Source organism: Somniosus microcephalus, chromosome 8 (assembly GCF_052327205.1).
Source record: "Somniosus microcephalus isolate GS21.2 chromosome 8, FLI_Smic_1.0, whole genome shotgun sequence".
Lineage (NCBI taxonomy): Eukaryota > Metazoa > Chordata > Chondrichthyes > Squaliformes > Somniosidae > Somniosus > Somniosus microcephalus.
The window spans coordinates 42,995,101-43,020,731 of record NC_140994.1 but is presented as its reverse complement, the minus strand read 5'-3'; the positions used below and the strand labels follow the sequence as shown (position 1 = coordinate 43,020,731).

The window sequence follows — 25,631 nt, the reverse complement described above, 5'->3', positions numbered from 1 at the left end:
CTCTTCAACATTCCTCATCCAGGATTGGTCCCCTGGCTTGGTGGCAATGGTAGAGTAAGGGATATGCCAGGCCATGGGGTTACAGATTGTGGTGGAATACAATCCCCTTCCAAATGCTACAATCTTCAGACTGGCCTTCTGTACATTTCCCCCCCACCCCCCCGACCACACCATTAGTGGCAGAGCCACTGCCATCCAACTCTCCGGACGTCCCTTCTTAAACTTCTCCGCCTCTCTCGTACCGTTAAAAGCCTCCTCAAGACCCATCTCTTTGTGCACGATTTTGGCCGCCTCTCCTAATTTCACTGTTCCTGCCTCAGTGTTCGTGTATCATGCGTCTATCTGAGAATTGCCTTGGGGAATTTCTTATGTGAAAGGCACTGTACAAATGGAGGTGGTTGTTGTGCGTGTTTGGCCCATGTTTTGTGCAGGTGTGTATCCTTTTTCAAAATCCAGCATTTGAAAACCTGACATTTCCTGCCCAGTTTTTAAATATCTCCGAGATCCCCGATACCAGACTGTCCAGTCCCGATACCAGACTGTCCAGTCCCGATACCAGGCTGTCCAGTCCCGATACCAGACAGTCCAGTTCAATTAGCCACCCAATATGTGAATAGTTAAAATGCCATCTTTGAACATGCATAAATGCCCATTTTCTGACAGCCAAGCACTAAAAACAATGTGCCAGTACCCAGAGGTTAAATTCAAACCCCCAGGATCTTTATTTGCAGTTAGTTCTGTCCAACTAGAGTCATTTCAACTATCTCAGCATTTGATTTAGTAACCCTCGAGTTAGAAGGGCTGTGTGGTCGATGAGTTCTTTGGCTTCTCGGGGGATTTGCCAAGTGGAGCCTCTTACAAACAGATAGACGAGTACAAATGAATGGGCTTGGTTCTCTAGGTCTCCAAATGAGAACTGTCGGTATGAAAGTAACTTAATGTTGTGCTGTGCTGCGCTGGCACTCCTTGTCTGAAAACACTTCAGTTGTGCAGTCCCCAGTGTGCCAGCCAAGTTAGATCCTCGATGGAACAATTGGGAATTACGTTGCCTGGAATGGAAATGAGCCATGCATCCCCAGCCTGAGCTGAGTTAACAGATATCAGCCAAGATGGTGGTAGGAATGCTGTAATTTGGCCTCGAGACACATTGGCTAAAGAGGGGAGAAAATCACTCCAATTGCCATTCCTGATCACTTATCCTTCCATGGTTGAATAGGCTGCTGACATTCACTGAATGGGCTCACGCACGAAGGACGGCTATGCGTTTAGTGGGTGTGCCTGTAGAACCGTATTCCAGCAGAAGTCAACAGTAGAATTTTTTTTTAAAGACACCAGTAAGCTGCAGGTTGTTTTTTTGTTTCAGGCTATGGCTGACAGATTATGTCCATTTTGGCCTTTTTTAAAGTGTAATTCTAAATTATTTAAAACCCTGATATGCTCCATTCGTCAAAACAACAAATAGGGTAACACATATTTAAAGTATTTTTAGTTTTATTCTGACACCACTACAATAAAAGCTGTGAGCTAAAGTTACCTCTGCTCGATAATGGCCTGCAAAAACAATGAAAAAATGATCTGACAGAACTATTTGCTCCTGATTTTGAGCAATATCCTCATCATGTCTTCACACTTCTCCTTCCCCCTTCCCCAAAGTACCAAGTGGAAGATTCAAGCCTTGTTGCTAAATTATCCTTTTCCAAATACTGGCATTATAATGCAGGATAAAGCTCCTTCATAGGAAGTAGAGGGAGCAGGATGACCACTGGTAGTCATGAAAATCCAGATCAAGGAGTCAGGAGAAACTCGCTGCATGAGATTTTGTGAATTCGATATTGGATACCAGCTTAGAACAAGGACAGAGGATTTATGAGTTCTGCTGGAAATTAGAGTTCTTGTTCTCCAGAGTTGAAGAGAAGCAATTTTGATCAAAAGAAAAAAATGTATGGTAGTTTTGCATAAATACCTTTTAAGAATCTAACTCGTGGAACCATGTAGTTATTTAGTCTGGATTACTATTTGTAAAGAAGACTTGTGCCAAATTAAAGGTCACCAGAGTAAATTGGCAGTGTGCCGTTTAATAAACTGTACTCTCTGTTAGAAACAGCCCAGACTGTTGTTGATGCTTACAAGATGCTGATTTAAGTGTATGCCAGATTAAAAACTGAACAAAGAACCCTGTTGTAATGTCTGATATTCTTGTAAAGGGATACAGTTTCAAATGTAAAGATGCACTTTAGTCGGTTATTACCTAAATATTTTGCTTAATATGTTTGCTGTGTAGCGCAGCAAGCTAATTGGTAACATACATTTCCTGGAGCTGAAATCTTGCACAGTTTATTCCTATTAAGGCCCTGTGTTGTCTCCATAGGCAGGGCAGGGAGGCAACACGATTACAGGAATAGCCTAAGCTGTTGCAGTAAAGAAATGAGATCTGTGCAGTTGGAAATATTAGTGGAAATGTGGGTTTGGTGTCGCCTCTATAATAAATAAATGGAGAATTCAGAAAGTTTTTCTTCACACTGAACCTTTTTTATATGAAGAGCTCATGTTTTCTCACTGTAAAGACACAACAGACGCATGCTTCCGCTTGTGATTTCAATAATCCAGATTGTCCATCGTGTTTTGTAAAATAGAATTTCTGTTTATATATACTATAAATTTCTCTCAACATAGGGCCCTGAATTAAACAGTCTGTTTGCCCTACTGTCTTATTCATTTGTTAAAGCTATTGTTTATGCATTGGTTTGATGTAATAAAGCGGTGTGGCAGTGAATCAAGTCATGAATTACTACTACAAAAGCAAAATACTGCAGATGCTGGAAATCTGAAATAAAAACAGAAAATGCTGGAAATATTCACCAGGTCAGGCAGCATCTGTGGAGAGAGAAACAGAGTTAACGTTTCAGGTTGATGACCCTTCGTCAGAGCTGGAAAAAGTTGGAGATGGAACAGGTTTTTAAGCAAGTGTAGGGGCAGGGAGAGGGGGAAGGGGAGGAAAGAACAAAAGGGAAGGTCTGTGATAGGATGGAAAGCAGGAGAGGTTAAGAGACAAAAGGGATGATGGTGCAAGGCAAAAGGAGATGGTAATGGGACTTATTATTTGTGAATTATAACGTGAATTACTACTTATTGACTTCTAGTTTGGTAGGTAAACATTACAAATATTAGCACTGTTGGTAGTCTGTAATATTTTTACCCCATGTCAATCATATGATATCTTGTTTATGTAAATTTGCTTCTGTTATGCAATGGGTGAACTGCTGTTCTACTTAAGCTGCTGCAGGACCACAGTCAACATCAGAAACCGCATTCCAGACCTTGTATTATCCATAATAACTGTCAGCTTGGCTCAGTTAGTAGCACTCTTGCCTCTGAGTCAGAAGGTTGTAGATTCAAGCTCCACTCCAGGATTTAAGCACATAATCTAGGCTGGCACTCCGGTGCAATATTGAGGGAGCGCTGGATTGTTGGAAGCCTCATCTGCCTGTTCATGTGAATGTAAGAGATTGCGTGGCACTATTTAAAGAAAGTCCCTCAACCAGCACCATCAAAAACTAGATTAACTGGTTATTCATCTCAATGGATGTTTGCTGTACACAATTAGCTAGTGTCTCTTTCTTAGGCAGTCCCTCGGAACCGAGGATGACTTGCTTCCACATTAAAAATGAGTTCCCAGGTGACTGATGAGTCCAATGCGGGACCTACAGTCTCTGTCACAGGTGGGGCAGACGGTGGTTGAAGGGGCGGGTGGGTGGAGTGCTTGGGTTGACGTGCGCTCCTTGTGCTTGGCTTCTGCTTGCTCCCGGCGAAGAGACGCGAGGTGTTTGGTACCTTCCCGGATGCTTCTCCTCCACTTTGTGCGGTCTTGGGCCAGGGATTCCCAGGTGTCAGTGGGGATGTTGCACTTTTTCAAGGAGGCTTTGAGGGTGTCCTTGAAGCATTTCTTCTGCCCACCTGGGGCTCTCCTGTCGTGTCGGAGTTCCGAGTAGAGCGCTTGTTTTGGGAGTCTCGTATCGGGCATGCGGACGATGTGACCCGTCCATCGGAGCTGATTGAGCGTGGTCAATGCTTCGATGTTGGGGATGTTGGCCTGAGCGAGAACACTAATGTTGGTGCGCCTATCCTGCCAATGGATTTGCAGGACCTTGCGGAGACAGCGTTGGTGGTACCTCTCCAGTGCTATAATTTGCCTGCTGTACATGGTCCATGTCTCTGAGGCATACAGCAGGGCGGGTATCACTGCTGCTCTGTAAACCATGAGCTTAGTGTCGGGTTTGAGGTCCTGGTCTTCAAACACTCTCTTCCTCAGGCGACCGAAGGCTGCACTGGCACACTGAAGGCGGTGTTAGACTTCGTCATCGACGTCTGCCCTTGTTGACAGTAGGCGCCCGAGGTATGGAAAGTGGTCCACATTGTCCAAGGCCTTGTCGTGGATTTTGATAATCGGGGGGCAGTACTGTGTGGCGGGGGCAGGTTGGTAGAGGACCTTTGTCTTCCGGATATTTAGTGTAAGGCTCATGCTCTCGTACGCTTTGGTGAAGGTGTTGACGATGGTTTGGAGATTCAAGCTCCACTCCAGGATTTGAGCACATAATCTAGGCTGGCGCTCCGGTGCAATATTGAGGGAGCGCTGGATTGTTGGAAGCCTCATCTGCCTGTTCATGTGGATGTAAGATATTGCGTGGCACTATTTAAAGAAGGTCCCTCAACCAGCACCACCAAAAACTAGATTAACTGGTTATTCACCTTAATGGATGTTTGCTGTACACAATTAGCTACACAAATAGCTCCATTCCCACTCGGACCTCACCGTCGTTGGCCTCATGTATTGTTCCACGGAAGCTCAACGTAAACTCAAGGAACAGCACCTCATCTTCCGATTAGGCACTTTGCAGCCTTCCGGACTAAATATCGAGTTCAACAATTTCAGATCATAACCTCGGCCCCTATTACTTTTTTACTTATTTTTTCCACCCCTTTGTTTTGGGTCTTCCTTTCCCCCCACCCCCCTTTCCTTTTGTTTCTCTCTCCCACCTGGCAGCTGTCTCCTATCCTGCCAGTACACTTCACACCTAATCTCAGCTGTCTTTTGTCTCCACTGGCCTATTACCATCTCATCTGGTTTCGAATACCTTTTATTGTCTCTTTTACTTCTTTTGTTCGATCGCAGCCCTGCCTTCGATCTATTTTCTTTTCTTTCCAGTTTTGAAGAAGGGTTTTGACCCGAAACGTCAACTCAGATTTCTCTCTACGGATGTTGCCTGACCTGCTGAGTTTTTCCAGCAATTTCTGTTGTTATTTTAGCTAGTGTATTTGCCTATTTAACAACATGACCACACTTCAAAAAATGTAAAGTTTAATAGACAGGAAGTGTATGCAAATGTAAGATTGTTAACAAGATGTATTTGCTATTTTGATTTTATATTATTTGTCGTTTAAAAATAGCAAAACTTGTGGTAATTTAGGAAGTAGAAAAGTAGAATTAGTTGGAGAATAGGAATTGGCTGGAAAGAACTTGGAGAAGGAGGGGTAGGATCCAGTGTTGTGGTCCGTGTAGGAACCAACGAACTAGGAACGCAGTTCTGCTGAGGGAGTTTGAGGAACTCGGGTACAAATTAAAAGCAGAACCTCAAAGGTAATAATCTCTGGATTACTAACTGAGCCACACACAAATTGGCACAGGGACAAACAGATTTGAGGTTTAAATGCGTGGGTGAAAGAGTGGCGCACTGGTACCAGTACTGGAGAAAGAGGGAGCTGTTCCGTTGGGACGGATGCCACTTAATCCGGGCTGGGATCAATGTCCTGGTAAATCGAATAACTGGGGCAGTAAATAGGGCTTTAAACTAATAAGAGAGTTCAGATCAGGGTAAATTTATAAGTCTGAAGAGAAAAGTCAAAGCTGTAGAGCAGAGTAGCAATTTGGGTAAAATCAAGCAGATTGTGTCAGGAAGGGACAGCTAGTTTAATAACAGTAATAGGGCATTAACGACTAAGGCCACATCAGGGAAAAATAGTAAAAAGTAATGCACAAAGCATTCGTAACAAGACAGATGAATTAATGGCACAAATAGAGATAAATGGGTTTGATCTAGTAGCCATTACTGAGACGTGGTTGCTGGATGACCAAGTTTGGGAACTAAATATTTCAGGGTACTTGACTTTTAGAAAAGAGAGACAAAATGGAAAAGGAGGTGGGGTAACCCTGATAATAAAGGTTGAGATAAAGGCAGTAGGGAGAAAGTATCTCCACCCAGAAAATCAGGATGTACAACCAGTATGAGTAGAGCTAAGAAATAACAAAGGGCAGAAAACACTGGTGGGAGTAGTTTATAGGCCCCCCTAAGAGTAATCATCATGTTGGAAAAAGTATAAATCAGGAAATTAGAGAAGCATGTAACATGGGTATTGCAATAATCCTGGGGGACTTTAATCTTCATATAGACTGGGCAAACCAAATTGGCAAAAGTAGCTTGGAGGACGGGTTCATGGAATGCACTCGAGACAGTTTTCTAGAACAATATGTCGAGGAACCAACTAGGGAACAGGCTATTTTAGATCCAGTATTGTGCAATAAGACAGGGTTAATTAGTAATCTTATAGTAAAGGATCCTCTGGGGAAGAGTGATCATAATATGATAGAAGTAAGTTAGAGAATGATGTGGTTAAGTCTGAAACTAGGGTCTTAAATTTAAATAAAGCCAAATTACGAAGGTATGAGGGACAAGTTGGTTGAGGTAGATTGGGAAATTAAATTAAAAGATATGACGGTAGATAAGCAATGGCAAACATTTAAAGAAATAATTCATAATTGTCAGCGAATATACATTCCCTTCAGTACTAAAAGCTCCACTGGAAAAGTGGTACAGCCATGGCAAGCTAGAGAAGTTAAGGATAGTATTAGATTAAAAGAAGTTTACATTGTCGCCAAAAAGAGTAGTAAGCCTGAGGATTGGAAGGGTTTTAAAAATCAGCAAAGGATGACCAAGAAATTGTTAGAGAAAATAGAATATGAACGTAAACTAGCAAGAAATATAAAAACAGATTGTAAGAATTTTTACAAGTGTGTAAAAAGGAAGAGATTAGCGAAAGTAAACGTGGGTCCCTTAGAGGCAGAGACAGGAGAAATTATAATGGTGAATAAGGAAATGGCAGAGAAGTTAAACAAATATTTTGTGTCTGTCTTCGCAGTAGAAGACACAAAGAACATACCGGAAATTGTGGGGAACCAAGGGTCTAATGAGAGTGAGAAACTTAAAGTAATAATTAATATAAGTAAAGCAAAAGTACTAGAGAAATTAATGGGACTGAAAGCTGAGAAATCCCCTGGACCTGATGGCCTACACCCCAGGGTTTTAAGAGGTGGTTGCAGAGATAGTGGATGCATTAGTTTTGATCTTCCAGAATTCCCTAGATTCTAGAACGGTCCCCATGGATTGGAAGGTAGCAAATGTAGCCCCGCTATTCACGAAAGGAAGGAGAGGGAAAACAGAACTATAGGCCAGTTAGCCTGACATCATTTGTCGGGAAAATGCTAGAATCTATTATTAAGGACGTTGTAACAGAGCACTTAGAAAATCACAATATGATTAGGCAGAGTCAACACAGTTTTATGAAAGGGAAATCGTGTTTGATAAATCTATTAGAGCTTTTTGAGGGACTAACTAGCAGGGTAGATAAGGGGAAACCAGTGGATGTAGTATATTTGGATTTTCAGAAGGCATTCGACAAGGTGCCACACAAGAGATTAGGACTCATGAGATTAGGGGTAATATATTAGCATGGATTGAGGATTGGTTGACGGACAGAAAACAGAGAGTAGGAATAAATGGGTCTCTTTCGGGATGGCAGGGTGTAACTAGTAGAGTGCTGCAAGAATCAGTGCTTGGGCCTCAGCTATTGACAATCTATATAATGACTTAGATGAGGGGACCGAGTGTAATGTATGCAGGTTTGCTGACGATACAAAGCCAGGTGGGAAAGTAAACGTGAGAAGGATGCAAAGAGGCTGCAATGGGATATAGACTGGTTAAGTGATTGGGCAAGAAGGTGGCAAATTAAGTATAATGTGGGGAAGTGTGAAATTATCCATTTTGGTAAGAAGAATGGAAAAGCAGAATATTTTTTAAAAGGTGAGAGACTAATAAATGTTGGTATTCAGAGGGATTTGGGGGTCCTTGTACACGAATCACAGAAAGTTAACATGCAATTACAGCAAGTAATCAGCAAGGCAAATGGTATGTTAGCCTTTATTGCAAGGGGGTTGGAGTATAAGAGTAAAGAAGTCTTCCTGCAATGATATAAGGCTTTGGTGAGACCACACCTGGAGTACTGTGTACAGTTTTGGTCTCTTTACCCAAGGAAGGATGTACTTGCCTTCGAGGGAGTGTAACAAAGGTTCACTAAATTGATTCCTGGGATGAGAGGGCTGTCCTGTGAGGGGAGATTGAGTAGAATGGGCCTATATTCTCTGGAGTTTAGAAGAATGAGAGGTGATCTCATTGAAACACATACAATTCTTAGGGGGCTGAACAGGGTAGATGCGGATAGGCTGTTTCTCCTGGCTGGAGAGTCTAGAACTGGGGGTCATAGTCTCAGAATAAGGGGTCTGCCATTTAGGACTGAGATGAGAAATTTCTTCACTCAGGTATGTGAATCTTTGGAATTCTCTACCCCAGAGGACTGTGGATGCTCAGTAGATGGGTATATTCAAGACTGAGATAGATAGATAGATTCTTGGGCACTAAGCGAATCAAGGGATATAGAGATCGGGCGGGAAAGTGGAATTGATGTGGAAGTTCAGTCATGATCTTAGTGAATGGCAGAGCAAGCTCGATGGGCCATATGGACTACTCCTGCTTCTATTTCTTATGTTCTTTTCTTATATTCTCTGCAGTACAGGCACAAAACTGAGAGCCTCCACTGGCAGGAGAATTACAGTTTGTCAGGTTCACCTAGGCAGTTTCCATTATAATGTGAAGACATGTGTTTATAATGGTAAAGTTGACAGAAGCGTAACACAAAAAAAGGAATGAAGTTTTGTAGACATGAAGTATATGCAGACAAAAGATTTTTGATACAATATGTAGTTTCTCCCTTTACATCCCACAGTGAATTTATATTTCTTGCTGAAGGTATTGTTGGCATAGTGTGCACTGAGGAGATTCTTCTTAACATTAAGTTTCCAATGACCAGCACCCTGAACAGGACTCGCTCGTCATGGTCCAGGCCATGTTTGAGTGATTTGATTGCTTAGTTTTGAGCTGGTTGATGATTGTTCTTTGGCAGTTTTCCTACCTGTTTAGTGATGTTTGAGTGAATTAGCATTGTCAGTTGATTATAAAAGATGTAAGTCCATTATAAAAGATGTAATAGCAGAGCACTTGGAAAACAAATTCAACATGGATTTACAAAAGGTAAATTGTGCTTGACTAATCTACTGGAATTTTTTGAGGATGTAACTGGTAAAATAGATAAGGGAGAACCAGTGGATGTGGTGTATTTGGACTTTCAAAAGGCTTTCGATAAGGTCCCGCATAAGAGATTAGCATGTAAAGTTAAGGCACATGGGATTGGGGGCAAGGTATTGACTTGGATAGAGAACTGGTTGGCAGACAGAAAGCAAAGAGTTGGAATAAACGGCTCTTTTTCCGAGTGGCAGGCAGTGACTAGTGGGGTACCGCAGGGATCGGTCCTTGGACCCCAACTATTCACAATATATATTAATGATCTGGACGAGGGAACTAGATGTAATATCTCCAAGTTTGCAGACGACACAAAGCTGGGTGGGTGTGTGTGCTGTGAGGAGGATGCCGAGAAACTCCAGTATGATTTGGACAGGTTGGGTGATTGGGCAGAAGCATGGCAGATGCAATATAATGTGGATAAATTCAAGGTTATCTACTTTGGTGTCAAAAACAAGAAGGCAGATTCTTATCTGAATGGCAATAGATTGGGAGAAGGGGAAGTGCAACGAGACCTGGGCGTCCTTGTGCACCAGTCTCTGAAGGTAAGCATGCAGGTGCAGCAGGCGGTTAAGAAGGCAAATGGTATGTTGGCCTTCGTAGCGAGAGGGTTTGAGTACAGGAACAAGGAATGTCTTGCTGCAGTTGTACAGGGCCTTGGTGAGACCACATCTTGAGTATTGTGTGCAGTTTTGGTCCCCTTATCTGAGGAATGATGTTCTTGCCATGGAAGGAGTGCAGCGAAGATTCACCAGGCTGATACCTGGGATGGCAGGAATGACGTATGAGGAGAGATTGGGTCGATTGGGCTTGTACTCGCTGGAGTTTAGAAGAATGAGAGGGGATCTCATTGAAACTTATAAAATTCTAACAGGACTAGATGCAGGAAGGATGTTCCCGATGGTCGGGGAGTCCAGAACCATGGGTCACAGTCTAAGGATAAGGGGTAAGCCATTTAGGACAGAGATGAGGAGGAATTTCTTCACCCAAAGAGTGGTGAACCTGTGGAATTCTCTACCACAGAAGGTAGTAGAGGCCAATTCATTAAATATATTCAAGAAGGAGTTGGATATATTTCTTAAGGCTAAAGGGATCAAGGGATATGGGGAGAAAGCAGGGACAGGGTACTGAATTTGGATGATCAGCCATGATCGCATTGAATGGCGGAGCAGGCTCGAGGGGCCGAATGGCCTACTCCTGCTCCTATCTTCTATGTTTCTATGTTTCTATGATTGTGTGTGTGCTTTATGTATTTGAGTCTATCGGGAATTATTGCCCCATGAATACTTGTGTGTGCCACTTGGGTGTGTGACAGATGCTTTGCAACTGTGGCACAGTGTGATATTTTGAGCATCACAGATGAATGCTAGAGGCAAGAATGTTTCTGGTATAGATAATAGATTGTTCAATACATGGTGTAACAACCTTGTACTTAGAAAACAGCGTACCCTGACTCACGGCGAATGATACCAATTTGATATTAGTAAGAATTAAAATATGTCGATTTTTTATAATGAAAAAGATTTGCATTTATATAGTGTCTTATCAAGTCTTTCAGAAAAATCTCGAGGCTCTCTACATACAATAAATAACCTTGAAATTCAGTACAGTAATGTGATTGTGTATGGCAGCCATTTTACAGCAAGGTCCCACCAACAGCAATGAGATGAATGACCAGTTAATTCCTTCAGTTTTGTGATATTGGTTGAGGGAGGAATGTTGGCTAGTTCATTAGGAGAACCCCCTGCTCTTTTTTGAATATTACCACGGGATCGTTACCATTAATTGGAACAAGCAAACAGGGCCTTGGTTTAATGTCTCATCTGGAGGACAGAATCTGCAGCACTCCCTCAGTACTGCACTGGCCTATCCGTCTAGGTTGTGTGCTGGAGTACCTCTTTACACAGAGGTGAGAGTGTTACCAACTGGGCCAGGTTGACACTTGGAGAAATATTTGGTATACTTTTAATTTACTGCATTTTGTCTTGAAAAAATATTGTACTGAGCAAACAACCAAGCATATGTAGCAATCCAACAACTCACATACGATGTTCAAAAAGGAGAAAAGTTAGCAGTTTTGCAAAATGAGAGGGGGGTACCACAGAAAAAGTGAAACCCGATATAGTAATCTGGGATGTAATGTTTAAGTTATCCACCAGATGGAGCCAAAGAGTAAGGTTTCACATTCACCAGTATTTAAGGTAATGGGTCATGTACTCAATGTCCTGGTACACCAGTTATTAAGGTAATGTGGCATTGCATTATGGGTATGACTCAGAGGTGAATCCTCCATCTTGCCATCGTGCAGTAAGAAATGTGTGTGTTTTGCTTGCAGCCTGTGAGAGATGTTTCTCTGCTACACCGTGTAATAAACAGTTGGGTTTTGTTCCTAATAACTCGCTTCTCTCAGTTTCTGACCTTACCACTCGGATATCACATCCAACTAAGTGGAATCATCATAACGAGATCAGTGTAAAAAAACAGCTTTGTCTATACACAACTGAATCCCTCTTGAACGAGTACCTGAGAATCAAATAGCCCACTTAAATAAATGAATAAAGGATCACTAAATAAGTTCCCTTCTTGTACCTCCCAATAATTTCTAGATCATGCAAACAAATTGTATGGCCTAGTGAGTGAAAGTCACAGCCTCCCAGACTCTGCAATCTACCCAGCCTTCTCAACTTTGGTAGTGTATTTGTCAGTTGTTTGTCAGTTGTTACTTAGTCGTCAGGATTTACCAGTTTGCCCAAACTGCTGCTGCCTCTCCCCCTGTTCCCCTCTGCACTACACTCTCCTTAAACCCTGAAATTAAATCAAAGCAGCAGTTTGTCTCAAGATGTTGTCGAGCATCACAGTGGACTGAACAGCTGAAATTAAAGTGAGGGAAAAATCACAGTTGGAATAGCTCAGATAAACAAATAAGCTTTGTTGGCAAGCAGGCTATTATCCACAGAATCTTTGGAAATTAGGGGGAGGAGCACAGGAATCAAGAGTTAGCAAGGACCTTAGCATGACATCAACTGTCAGACAAGCAGAAAGATTCTGAGCCATCCATGTGTAGGCTTGAATAGAAGAACAGAATCTTTGCTTTCACTCATATTTACAGTTAAAAAGGCCATCATTTTAACAAGTTACAGCCTTCCCAGCAATTTGAAGACTATATAGAAAGAAAACGGCCGTAAAGCCATGCTACCCAGAATTGGTAGAATGGAGCAGAAAGGCAGTCTTCTGTGGAGGGAACTTTGAAGGAAGGAAACATATAGGCTAGAGTCACATGTTGCATTTTTATAGGTTGTCAAATTACTGAATTAATAGCTGTTCATAATGTGATCCAGACTGGGAATGTACAATTAGAAATAAAGAAAACCAAGTCTTCAGGAGTTTCTATCTCGCATTATAACCAGAACAAGACTCTTCTAATCTCCACAATGCCTATGTAACCTGAATTCCCTGTGTCCATTCACTTGCGCATTTTGCCTGCTGCTCCGGATTCAAACCTATTGCTTCTTTCACCCTTTTTTCCCCTCTTGGGCGTTACTTACCTATCTTTGCCCCCTCCTGTCACCCAGTCATGCCAACTTTCATTTTACCCATTTACTTTGCGCCCACCCTCCCCCCGCCCCCCCCCGCGCCAATCCCTACCCCAACCCATCACTACTCATTTGCCTTCCTGATCTCCTGCCACTATCTCGAGACCTCCGCCAGCCCTACAATCTCTTCCCCCCCCCCCCCCCCCCAAACTCTCCATCTATTGACTCTGGCCTCTTGTGCAACCCCTCCCTTCGCCACACCTTTGGTGGTCGTGCCTTAAGCCACCTAGGCCACACACTCTGGAAGTTTGGCACGAAACTCCTTTGCCTCTCCACCTCCCTCGCCTTCTTTAATACCCTCCTTAAAACCTGCCTCTTTGAGCAAGCTTTTAGTCACTCCTCCTTATGTAGATTTACAGGAAACTTTCGTTTAACCGGAGATTAAAAGTCCGGAAAGCTCTATCTACCGGCAAAATTCAGGAGTCATTTTCTATAAGTTTTTTTACTTCTCGTTGCTTTTTTTTCCCCCAGTCAGGCTCTGCAAGGTCTGTAGCTAAGCAACAGCTTCAGCTAGAGACACTTGCAGCTGCAGCCGACTGTTTTGAAGCTGTTGCTAAGCAACAGGGTTTGTTGATTCACACGGAACTGAAAAGCTCTGTATGTTTTAACATTGCCGCTGGTTTATACGGCAGTTTTGATCTAACGGCACCAGCTCGGTCCCGTCAGTGCCGGATACCAGAAAGTTTCCTGTAGATAGAAATTGCAACACGGAAACGGGCCTTTCGGCCCAAACAGTCCGTGTTGATGTTTATCTTCCATCCCTTACCCTTTTATCCCCTTTCCTTTAACCACCTATGTAACCTATTCTTAAACGTTGACACGGTCTCTTCTCCAATCACTAACGTTCGGCAGTGTCATAACCCTCTATGTAAAAAAAAAAAATTATTGCGCTCTGTCCCAAGTATGTTACATTTAATCTTTTAATCTTATTCCAGATCCCTCAACTACTGAAAAGGTCTGTTTCTATCTACTCTGTCCCAACCCTTCATAATTTTAAACACCTCCAACAAATCACCCTGTAATCTCCGCAATTCTAACAAAATCAGCTTTGTTCATATTTGTATTTCCTTATACAAGGCAGCATCCCATTACTTCCTTCATTGGCTCAGCGTCTTTTTTTTATCGTGCCTTGGCATGTTTTTCTACGTTAAAAACGCTATATAAATGCAATATAATCTTTTGCTGTACAATGTTCAGATGGTTAATAACAACTAGATGGAGAAAAGATTTGTGGTTTCCAGTTTCTGTTCAGTTAATGGAAATACTCAACAGTCAGGTATTGACTTGAATGCAATTAACTGCAATGATCCTTTTACTGTCCCATATTGTTAATGGTAGTATTTTCATTATAGATGTGACCTCCAGTTGCTAATAGGTTGTGTTTGAAGGCTACATTGTGTACCTTCAAATTGACTTCGATATTTTATTTAAACACCATCCCTTTCATGAATGTTTCCTATTTAAATTGTCCAACATGTAAACACACATAAAGGCCCGCAAAAAATTAAACATGCCAACTTCTAAATAATCATTGCTCTTTGAGTTTTATGCATGTTTGTTGTAATCTTTTTTTTAAAAAGAAAAATAAATTCCAATTTCCCCCCACCGATTTAATGCAGTGACTCCAGTAAGGATGTTAGCAGCCCTGCAGTGCCTCAACCACATGGTCATTTTTCATCTTTGAGCCTATATGGTGAGCACCAGCAGGCTACTGGACAGTGGAAATCTGAAATAAAAACAGAAAATGCTGGAAGCACTCAGTAGATCAGGCAGCATCTGTGGAGAGAGAAACAGAGTTAACGTTTCAGGTCGATGTCCCTTCGTCAGACTAGAAAAAGTTGGAGATGGAACAGGGTTTTTAAGCAAGTGTAGGGGCAGGGAAAGGGTCATTGACCTGAAATGTTAACTCTGTTTCTCTCTCCACAGATGCTGCCTGACCTGCTGAGTATTTCCAGCATTTTCTGTTTTTATTTGATTTCCAGCATCCGCAGTATTTTGCTTTTGTATTAGTGGAAGTCTGACCCTGTCCTCACCTGATACCCATGTATGAGCATTTTTCAAGGGCTACTGGAGTGAGAACCTTATTTCTGTTCCTAGCCCAAGGTTGCAATTGGGCCACCTTTACCTCTGCCCTGACTGAGATTAGGTAATTCAACCATACCATCAACACTGCCGTAGAAACCAGCACTAATGTTAAAACATACGGAGCTTTTGAGCTCCGTGTGAATCAACAAACCCTGTTGCTTAGCAACAGCTTCAAAACAGTCGGCCGCAGCTTAAAAGCGTCTCTGTTGCTAAGCAACAGCTTCAGCTAGACCTTGCAGAGCCTGACTGGAAAAAAAAAGCAACGAGAAGTAAAAAAAACTTATAGGAAATGGCTCCTGAATTTTGCCGGTAGATAGAGCTTTCCGGACATTTAACCTCCGGTTAAACAAAAGTTTCCTGTATTGTGAATAGCTGGGGTCCTAGCACCGATCCCTGCGGTACCCCACTAGTCACTGCCTGCCACTTGGAAAAAGACCCATTTATTCCAACTCTTTGCTTCCTGTCTGCCAACCAGTTCTCTATCCAAGACAGTACCTTACGCCCAATCCCGTGTGCTTTAACTTTGCACGCTAATCTCTTATGTGGGACTTTATCGAAAGCCTTCTGAAAGTCCAAATACACCACATCCACTGGTTCTCCCTTATCTATTCTACCAGTTACATCCTGAAAAATTCCAGTAGATTAGTCAAGCATGATTTACCTTTTGTAAATCCATGTTGACTTTGTCCGATCCTGTTACTGTTTTCCAAGTGCTCTGCTATTACATCTTTTATAATGGACTCTAGCATTTTCCCCACTACCGATGTCAGACTTACCGGTCTATAATTCCTCGTTTTCTCTCGACCACCTTTTAAAATAGTGGGGTTACATTAGCTATCCTCCAATCAATGGGAACTGTTCCAGAGCCTATAGAATTTTGAAAAATGACCAGCAATGCATCTACTATTTCTAGGGCCACTTCCTTAAGTACCCGAGGATGTAGATTATCAGGCCCTGGGGATTTATCGGCCTTCAATCCCGTCAATTTCCCTAACGCCATTTCCCTACAAATACTGATTTCATTCAATTCCTCCCTCTCATTAGACCCTATGTTCCCCGACATCTCTGGGAGGCTATTTGTGTCCTCCTCTGTGAAGACAGAACCAAAGTATGTATTTAATTGGTCTGCCATTTCTTTGTTCCCCATTATAAATTCCCCTGATTCTGACTGCAAGGGACCTATGCTTGACTTCACTAATCTTTTTCTTTTCACATATCTATAGAAGCTTTTACTGTCAGTTTTTATGTTCCCTGCAAGCTTACTCTCTCAATCTATTTTCCCCCTCTTAATTAATCCCTTTGTCCTCCTTTGCTGAATCCTAAACTGCTCCCAATCCTTGGGTTTGCTGCTTTTTCTGGCCAAATTATATGTCCTCTCCTTGGATCTTCTGCTATCCCTAATTTCCCTTGTTAGCCACGGTTGAGTCACCTTTTTGTTTTATTTTTATGCCAAACAGGGATGAACAAATTCTGTAGTTCATGCAATCTTTAAAAGTTTGCCATTGCCTATCCACCGTCAACCCTTTAAGTAACGTTCCCCAATTCGTGCCTCATACCATCATAGTTTCCTTTATTTAAATTCAGGACCTTAGTCTCTGAGTCAACTACAGGAAACTCTTTGGTATCCGGCACTGATGGGACCGGGATGGTGCCGTTTAATTAAAAATTCTGGATGACGGAGAGGGTTATCTACTGAGGCTATTTTTAACAAACAAAAATAAAAAAATCAAGAAATGTGCAGTATACAGTAATTGGATACTCACCGACAGAATGTTGTGTTAAATGGATGGTGGAAGATGCTTGATTAAGTACAGTACTGCCAGTTGAGGGTAATCCATAACTACCGGCAGCGCGGGAGACACACAGAAAAATGGCGGATCAGAAGAGACTACCGGCAGTGCGGGAGAGTCAGACTCCTGTTATTGAGGTGTTCGGACTTCCGACAGCGCCAAGAAGCTGAGTAGTGGCAGTTTGGAGAACTACCCCCACTGACTAACTCGGCCACCGCCGGAGACTTGGACTCGGCAACATTTCCGGTTATTGAGGTGTTGTTTTCGGAGTATGAATTTTGCCAGTTAATAGAGAATTCCGGATATTTAGGTGCCGTTTAAACGAGAGTTTCCTGTACTTCACTCTCCATTTTAATGAAGAATTCTATCATATTATGATCACTCCTCCCCAAGGGGCCTCGCACAACAAAATTGCTAATTAATCCTTTCTCATTACATAATACCCAGTCTAAGATGGCCTGATCTCTCGTTGGTTCCTCGACATATTGGTCCAGGAAACCATCCCGTATACACTCTAGGAATTCCTCCTCCACAGTATTGTTACTAATTTGTTTAGCCCAATCTATATGTATATTAAAGTCACCCATGATAACTGCTGTGCCCTTATTGCACACATCTCTAATTTCCTGTTTAATGCCATCCCCAACCTCAGCATTACTGTTTGGGGGTCTGTATACAACTCCCACTAACGTGTTCTGCCCCTTGGTATTTCTCAGCTCTGCCCATACAGATTCCACATCATCAGAGCTAATATCCTTCCTTACTATTGTGTTAACCTCCTCTTTAACCAGCAATGCTACTCCACCTCCTTTTCTTTTTTTCCTGTCCTTCCTGAATATTGTATACCCCTGGATGTTGAATTCTCAGACTTGGTCATCCTGGAGCCATGTCTCTGTAATCCCAATTATATCATATCCGTTATTTGCGCAGCTAATTCATCCACTTTATTACGAATGTTCCTCGCATTAAGACACAAAGCCTTGGGGCTTGATTTTTTAATACTCTCAGTCCTTTTAGAATTATTATTTACTGTGGCCCTGTTTGATTTACACCCTTGATTTCTCTGCCTTCCACTTTTGCTTTTTCCCTTCCTGTCTTTTGTTTCTATCCTTGCTTCCCTTTCCTCTGTCTCCCTGCACAGGTTCCCAACCCCCTGCCATTTTAGTTTAAACCCTCCCCAACAGCACTAGCAAACACTCCCCCTAGGACATCGGTTCCGGTCCCGCCCAGGTGCAAACCGTCCAGTTTGTACTGGTCCCACCTCCCCCAGAACCGGTTCCAATGTCCCAGGAATTTGAATCCCTCCCCCTTGCACCATTCCTCGAGCCATGTATTTATCGGAAATATCCTTCTATTTCTACTCTGACTAGCATGTGGCACTGGTAGCAATCCTGAGATTACTACCTTTTGAGGTCCTATTTTTTAATTTAACTCCTAACTCCCTATATTCAGCTTTTAGGACCTCATCCCATTTTTTACCTATATCGTTGGTACCTATATGCACCACGACAACTGGCTGTTCACCCTCCCCCTCCAGAATGCCCTGCAGCCGCTCCGAGACATCCTTGACCCTTGCACCAGGGAGGCAACATACCATCCTGGAGTCTCGTTTGCGGCCGCAGAAACGCCCATCTATTCCAGTGTTTGGTTATATTTTTAGTTGAAATTTACTTGTCTTTTACTATATTCTCCTTTGCCTTTTTAGCAGTTAATCAAACAGAACATTTATATTATGCTCAGCTGTGTCAGATCTGCTTTGTGGGGCAATGAATCTGCTACACATTAAATGTTTTGGGTGCCTGGCCGTTGAGTAGCAGAGAAAGAAGTAGAGGGCTGTGGGACCAGGAAATAAAACATATAAGCATCAAAGCCTGTTAAACAGGGGAAGCTGCAGAGCATTGAAGCACTGTTACTGCTATAGCTACGATAATCCCCCACTGCTCTCCCCTTGCGTTCACCATAGTCTATAACTAGTCTAGAGTAGAGTGTTTTCTATTGCTTAACTGTATGGGACTGAGCTCTGCTAGACTCCGGCTTACACACATACGACAGATGTACACAGAATCTGACAGATTGAAAGAGTGTAAATATCCCCTTAGGAACACCGTTTCTTCGGAGGTCGAAGCATTTACCACTTAGCGCTGTTAGTTACAAACTGCAGCTACAGCTGCAAGCATCAGCCGGCCAGTTCTGCTTTCAAGTGACAGTGATGGATAGTAATGGTTTCTAAGACTAGCAGGGAGACTGGAGTCAATGTGATACTGTATTACATTTCCGTTATTATTACATTCTGCCTCGACAACAAATATAGAATTAACAGGGTTGCGGCTTTTAAATATTGATACAGAACTAACCACTTACTGAACAATACTCTCAGCGGTGCATTTTACATGTTGTAACTAATACAATAAATGTCTGCAATTGTTCATTTTGTTTTCGGCATTATTTATATGTTTCCTGGCAGCATGGGTATGTAGTTTGTTGACTCTTTTGACTCCCTGCACCACGCAGTGTCGGGGCATGGGATTATGGACAAGTTTGTGGTCTCTGCAATGCATTTGGCAGGAGGTGGCTCCCGGCTTTCCTGCAGGGAGAAGGGAACATTGGAAGCCTTGTCACTCTTGGCTGCTGCATCGAGGGCAGCAATGGCTCTGGGAGCACGCCCTCCATTTGCCCAGCCCTGGAAGTCTGTAACAATGTTCTAATGTTTATGCAGGGAGGGATAATGAAAGGGTACGGTAGGAAATATTCAGATAATTTTCCTTTTTCTTTCTCCTCACAGGCCTTTGATAATGTTACAACAGAGCAAGTTTCTTGGAGGTCTGCTGGAGTGTTGCAGGCTCACTCCCTAACCACATTTTTAAAACCCTTCTCCCCCTTCAAAGGGAAAAGGATGTTGCGCAGTGGCCAGGCTCTGGCTGGAGACACCCCTTCGGTTGAGGGAGAATCTGGCAACAACTCTGTACATTGCAAAACACAAGAATAATTACGTGCAGTATAAGAAATGAACTTTGTGTGTGATACCACACTTCTGAATCCTGAAACCTTTCCCTACTGGTATTCAGGTTACAAAGATCAAAGGTCTTAATTTCCTGACAGCTATTACTGCTTTGAAAAACAAATGCCCATTTTCAACTTGGATGGTGTCCGCACATGTGATTCCCTAGTCTTTTTTTGTCTCTTACCTTGCCAGTTTTCTCTCCTGAAGGCATTGACCTCCTACTTGGGTATGCATCCACAGGTGACTGATGCCTTCTGGTAGTTTGCCTAAGTGCACATTATTCACGTTTGACTAATAACGACTCTAGAAACTTGCATTTATATAGCGCCTTTAATGTAGAAAGGCATGAGGAATACGGACATCAAGTCGAAGAAGGAGGGATTAGGGGAATGAGCAGAAACTTTTTCAAAGAAGTGGGTTTTAAGGAGGGTGGTGGAAAGGTGGAGGGATTTAGAGAGGGAATTCCAGAGAGTGGGATCTAAGTGGCTGAATGCACGGCCGCCAATGGTGGGATCGTGAGTTGCGTTGGTGAGTGCTTTAGATTTAGAGCGCGTTGCCTGCCCAACCGCTCTGCTTGAAAATGGTACATGCCAGAAGGAGCTGAAGACGGATTGGAAAATAAAATACCTTAAAAATAAATAGTCAATGGCATTGCACATAGGGAGTCAACACCAATTGTGGTCTTCAAGTGAACTGGGGTTATAACTCCTGGGGATAATTGGAGGTATGGAGACGTAATCCAGTCCCCTTATTTTTATATTGCCGTGATATATTCCTGAATCTGCATTTATAGTGACACGCTACCAGTGACACTGGCTACCACTCGTGGTATATGTCTACCACTCATGCCAGTGGCAGGGCTGCAATACTTCAACTGGGGTGAGGATGTCATTACGGTGCAATGAGTTTACACAAGCAGGTTCCGTTATAAATGTGGATATAGGAATTTCTAATGGGAAAAAGTGGACAAAAAGTGCACGCCGACATCAGATTTTTATAACTAGATTTAGATGTTTCTCTGATGGCTTAGTGATAAAGGCACTGCCAATATAGTAATAAATCATACAACCAGGCCCTAGATTTGATCTACTGACTGATCTAAGCGCGTTGATATCAACCAGTGCAGCAGTAGGCACATGACAATGTTTTTGTGCTAACGAGGGGGGAAATAAACCATGGTTCTCCATCCTAATGGCTGAGAAATGTGCAGTATTGTTAGCTAGTGAGTGCACAATCGGTCTCGGCTGTGATCCTTTCCCCCTTCCCCCTCAGTTGAACAGCCTGCTAACGATAACTGTCTGGATTCAATATGAAGAATTGTGACCTGGGTGAGGTAGGAGAATAGTGCCCATGGAATCGTAGCTCAGTATAAGTCTGCACCTTCAGGCAAAGAGTGGAGAATTTGGAGAGAAATAAATACTTTCTTTTAAATTGTAGAAAACAGAATGGGTTTGCTATCACCAGCTTCATTCAAGATAGCCGATTTTACCACGAGACAATAAAACTAGAACTGATGCCATTTTCTTGGAGTGTAGTTCAAGTACATTGGGAAAATAAAATGAAGCTAAAGAACCTAAAAGGGAAAACAAAATGAATCACTAAATTGCCTGCTTTAGTTTCTCATGAGAGTGGGGTTTCCTCACTGCTATTATTTCACCAATAAACACCCTGTTGATATTTACTGTTATTGATGTTCTATATGTGCTAAAGTCCTTTTAATGAAACCTATAACGGTTGAAGAAATTGCATTTGATTAGATTTCGTTGCAGCTTTCCTTTCTTTTCCCTGTCCTGATGTGTTTTTCTTTCTCTTGTGCAGGGATTGCAGTGTGTAACATCCCAGCAGCGGCCGTGGAGGAGACAGCAGATTCCACCCTCTGTCACATTCTTAACTTATACCGGCGGAACACCTGGCTATACCAGGCACTGCGCGAGGGAACCCGAGTACAGAGTGTCGAGCAGATCCGAGAGGTGGCATCAGGAGCAGCCAGAATCCGAGGGGAGACACTAGGACTCATCGGTTTTGGTAAGCACTATGTGTGATAGGGCTGAAATGGGAACGTGAAGTTAAGGCTGCTTTCTATCTCAGCTGTTGACGCAAATTCATAACTTGCAAATCTTTATCGTGATACAGTGTAAATATGTAACAATATTAACTGAGTGTTCATATGCTATTCATTACCATTATGAAAATGGGAATATAATTTACTTATTTCCAGAGCCTTAATCTGGATAGTTATATTTAAATTCTGTGGTAGCATTTTCACTTGGAGTTGGTTTGACCTGGCAGGGAAACCACGAGGGGGTTAATATTGCAGTTGGGTCCCAACGATGTCATTGGGATTCGAACTGCATATTTAAACAAGGAGCGCGCCGGTTTTGTCAGGTGTCCTTGGCAACTTAAAATAGCAGTTGGCTGGATTGGGGTGGGAGGGAGGACAGCAGGTAATTTGCCCGCTCCATTTTAACTGCTCCCTGCCCAATTTCTGCCAGCTGGTGAAGGGGTTAAATTTCTCCCCACTTTGTCAGCAGGTAGCATTGTTCTATTGTGTTGCACCCTGGGCTGGTACTGAATTGTACAAACACAGCGTCATTTCAATCAATGTAATCTATAGATGCGTCAGCAAGGTCAGGACTGCAACAGCTGATTTGTCAGCGGGTTGTGTTTAGTGACTTAATTACAAAAACATTTTAAACACATTTTTGCTAAGAATTGACAATAGAGATCAAGAATCAAAATGAATATCCACTTCTTAAAAATCTATGTCACACGTGCTGAAGAAAATGTTTCTGCTGATTGAAAGCATTTATAGTGCTGATCTAATAAAATCACAACAAGCAAATGTTGTGGATTTATTTTAATCTTTAAACTGTACTATTTAATGGATTGAAGTTTAAATGGGCCTACAGTTTGGGATTTGTTGCCAGTATGAGGGAGTGGAGAGGAGAGGAAAGAAAAATGATTAAAATAATTTGGCTTCAGCCTGTCATCCTCATGATTGCCCACAGGGGTCTAAAGTCCAGATATTAGGGCCCAGTCTATAATGAATCACTTGTGGGGAGAAACAGTGCTCAGGATATCATGGAGTGTAGTCCCTGAGCTTTGGTACATTAATTTAAATGGATAGAAAATTAAGATCTGCATACCTATAGGGGTAAAAGTTGGGTAGCGCCCTGGCACTACCTTTGCTGGTTTAGCGCCCTGAAAAAGTTAGCGCCCTGCAGCCAATTTTCCCAGGAAGCACCTCGAGAGGCGCTGCGAGCCAATATCGCAGCGCTATGCATGTTGCGCTGCGGTACTGCAGGCCTGCCTCCCCATATTAAAGGGGAGGGGCCTGGTGCAGCGCGTCCCGGCGCCCAGCTGGGCCACCAGTGGAGTGCCGGGCTCACACAGAGCAGCCGGCACTCTGCAGGGGTCTTCACAGGAGCAGGTGCTGGCAGGCAGCCAGCAACAAAAATGGCCGCCCGCCACCTCACCTTTAACTAGCGCCGTCCGGCCGCAGGTAGGCCCCCCTGACCCTGGCGGACATAGTGTCCGGCGGTAAGTCGGGGGGCGCCATCCAATATTACAGCTGGGGCGCGAGCAGGGCGCTGCGCACGGCGATGACGGCTGAATTTCGCGGGAGGCGTTAGCGGTGCCATGCCCAGACGCTAGTTGATTTGCGCCCCATTACTAACGGGAGGCGCAAGTCAACCGAAATTAGCCCCCATAATTTCTTGATTGAAGTATTTCAGCCTATTACTCCATCTTTGTACCTGTATTTCTATAATTTGCATCAAATATGCATCATATTCCATGTGTACACCATGTTCGGCTTTGCTTTTTCTATCTGGATGCTGAGATTGGTCCAAGTTGGCTGAATCCCGAACAAACAAGACATCCTAAAGCATTTTGCTCAAAATAGATTGCCAGTTATAGATTTCTAAAGTTTGTCAATGATCTCTGCAAGGTTTTGTGTAATAAAGGATTAGGGATTGGTGTGAGGTTTGCATTTGATCAAGTGCTGTCTAGTAATTCTTTATTCAGATTCAACAAAGCAGAAAATGGTGTGTAGATCGCTCAGGTGTTTTTGAGAGTCTGGCCAAAATTATTTTATCTGCCTTTCTCCGAAAGGTGTCCAGAAGTTCATTTGCATCATTTCCTGAGGAACACAAAATGGTTTGTTGTAACTGCTTTTGATAACAAACTTTATTTATATAAATGTGCATGAATACAATGTAACAAAAATCAGTGTCAAAAGATTGTCCAGATAATTGGTTTCCTCATCTCAAAACAGGAAATGAGGCAAAGGAACTCTGGTTCAGTAGTTCTGTTCAACGAAACTATCTAAATTTATCATAATGGTAAATCAGCTTTCAGCTTATCTACAATTGGAGGAAAGCATGAGGGAGCTGTCATTTGATGAATCATTTCTTATCCTTTTAAATATCTTTTGGTAGTTCTTTTTTACAGTAGAGTCAATAGAATTTCTCTCACTTTTATTTGAAAAGTTTTATTTCCTCTTGACTGTTCCAGTGCCCTTTTTGTTTCTTGGCTTCTTTCAATCACAATAGCTGGAAGAGTGATTGCGCAGAACTATAGCCTCCTCCATAGTAGGACCCCTGTGCCACTTAGTGGATTGGCCAGTAAGAGGCTGCTTGCCAAAGGACAAAAACTACAGATACTTTCCATCAGTATTTTCTCAGAAAGAGATATTCCAAAAAGCTGTGAACTGACAACAGGCACAACACATCACACATTGGTTGTTTTGATTGCTCAGCTCCACTGTTGATTGTGAATTTGTGTTGCGCCATGTTGTTTTTTTCTTTGATTGTCTGATTACGCTCCTGTGAGTTGCCTTGGGACGGTTTACTACGTTAAAGGTGCTATATAAATGCAAGCCGTTGTTGTTGTAAAGTGCCTGACCAAATCTTGTGATCCAGGTTCAATGCTCATTTACATTGAATGAAAGGGCTAGCAAAACATTGGTGTGGCAGCTTCATTTTGTAGATTTGAACTTTGCTGACTGATCATTTTGGTAATTAATTATCTTGATAATCCAGCCAGTACTCAAATACTGAGTGAAGTTAACAGTTCTGAAAGGTCGTAAATAAATGTATGTTGAGTATCTTGCACATCAATCAATGTGCTCTTGTCACACTCTTTTATAGAACAGGAGGATATGAATGGCTAAAATGCATTTATAGCACCAACCTTGGTGGCGCCAATGGCTTGCCGAGTTTACCCAGTGAATGCTGAGCCATACAGACCACAAAGATCCTAGGATCAATCTCCAGTCTGTTCTCAGTTAGCTGATCTCAGTGTTAGGGATGCTTCAATTGGCCTCAGCCCTTGCTTTAAGGAAGTAAAAATCAGTCAAGTTTCCTGGTCCTGTTTGATGTGCAAGTATATGTATGTCAGGTGAAGACGGGATAGGACTTAATTGTGATGCTCGTCAGAGTCGAATGGCCTGCCAACGCTTGCTGTCCAGGCTCATACATGGTCACGGTACCAGAAAACACCTGGCTTACGTTAAACCTGTACCACAGCAAAGAGTCAGCACCCTCAGGAGAGGAGGATTAAAATCGCACATTGCCATACTGAAAATGGCCAGGCTGGAGTGCCAGCCTCCACTTAGACTCTCAAAGCTGGATTTTATCATCAGTGTTACTTTAATGCCGGCAGTACCCCGTTTAAAATAAACGGGTTAGCACTGGCA

The 25,631-nt window shown here is 42.7% G+C and overlaps 1 protein-coding gene across 12 annotated transcripts in view; it reads left to right on the top strand.

Annotated features, from left to right (window-relative positions):
* The window catches only part of LOC147113489 (C-terminal-binding protein 2), a 308,574-nt gene that overhangs the window by 258,820 nt on the left and 24,123 nt on the right, over positions 1 to 25,631 (top strand). For all 12 annotated transcript variants that reach the window (XM_085994644.1, XM_085994638.1, XM_085994641.1 and 9 more), the window contains one exon: positions 21,752 to 21,958. In XM_085994644.1, coding sequence (XP_085850770.1) covers positions 21,752 to 21,958 — 207 coding nt within the window. The remainder of the gene's footprint in view (positions 1 to 21,751; positions 21,959 to 25,631) is intronic.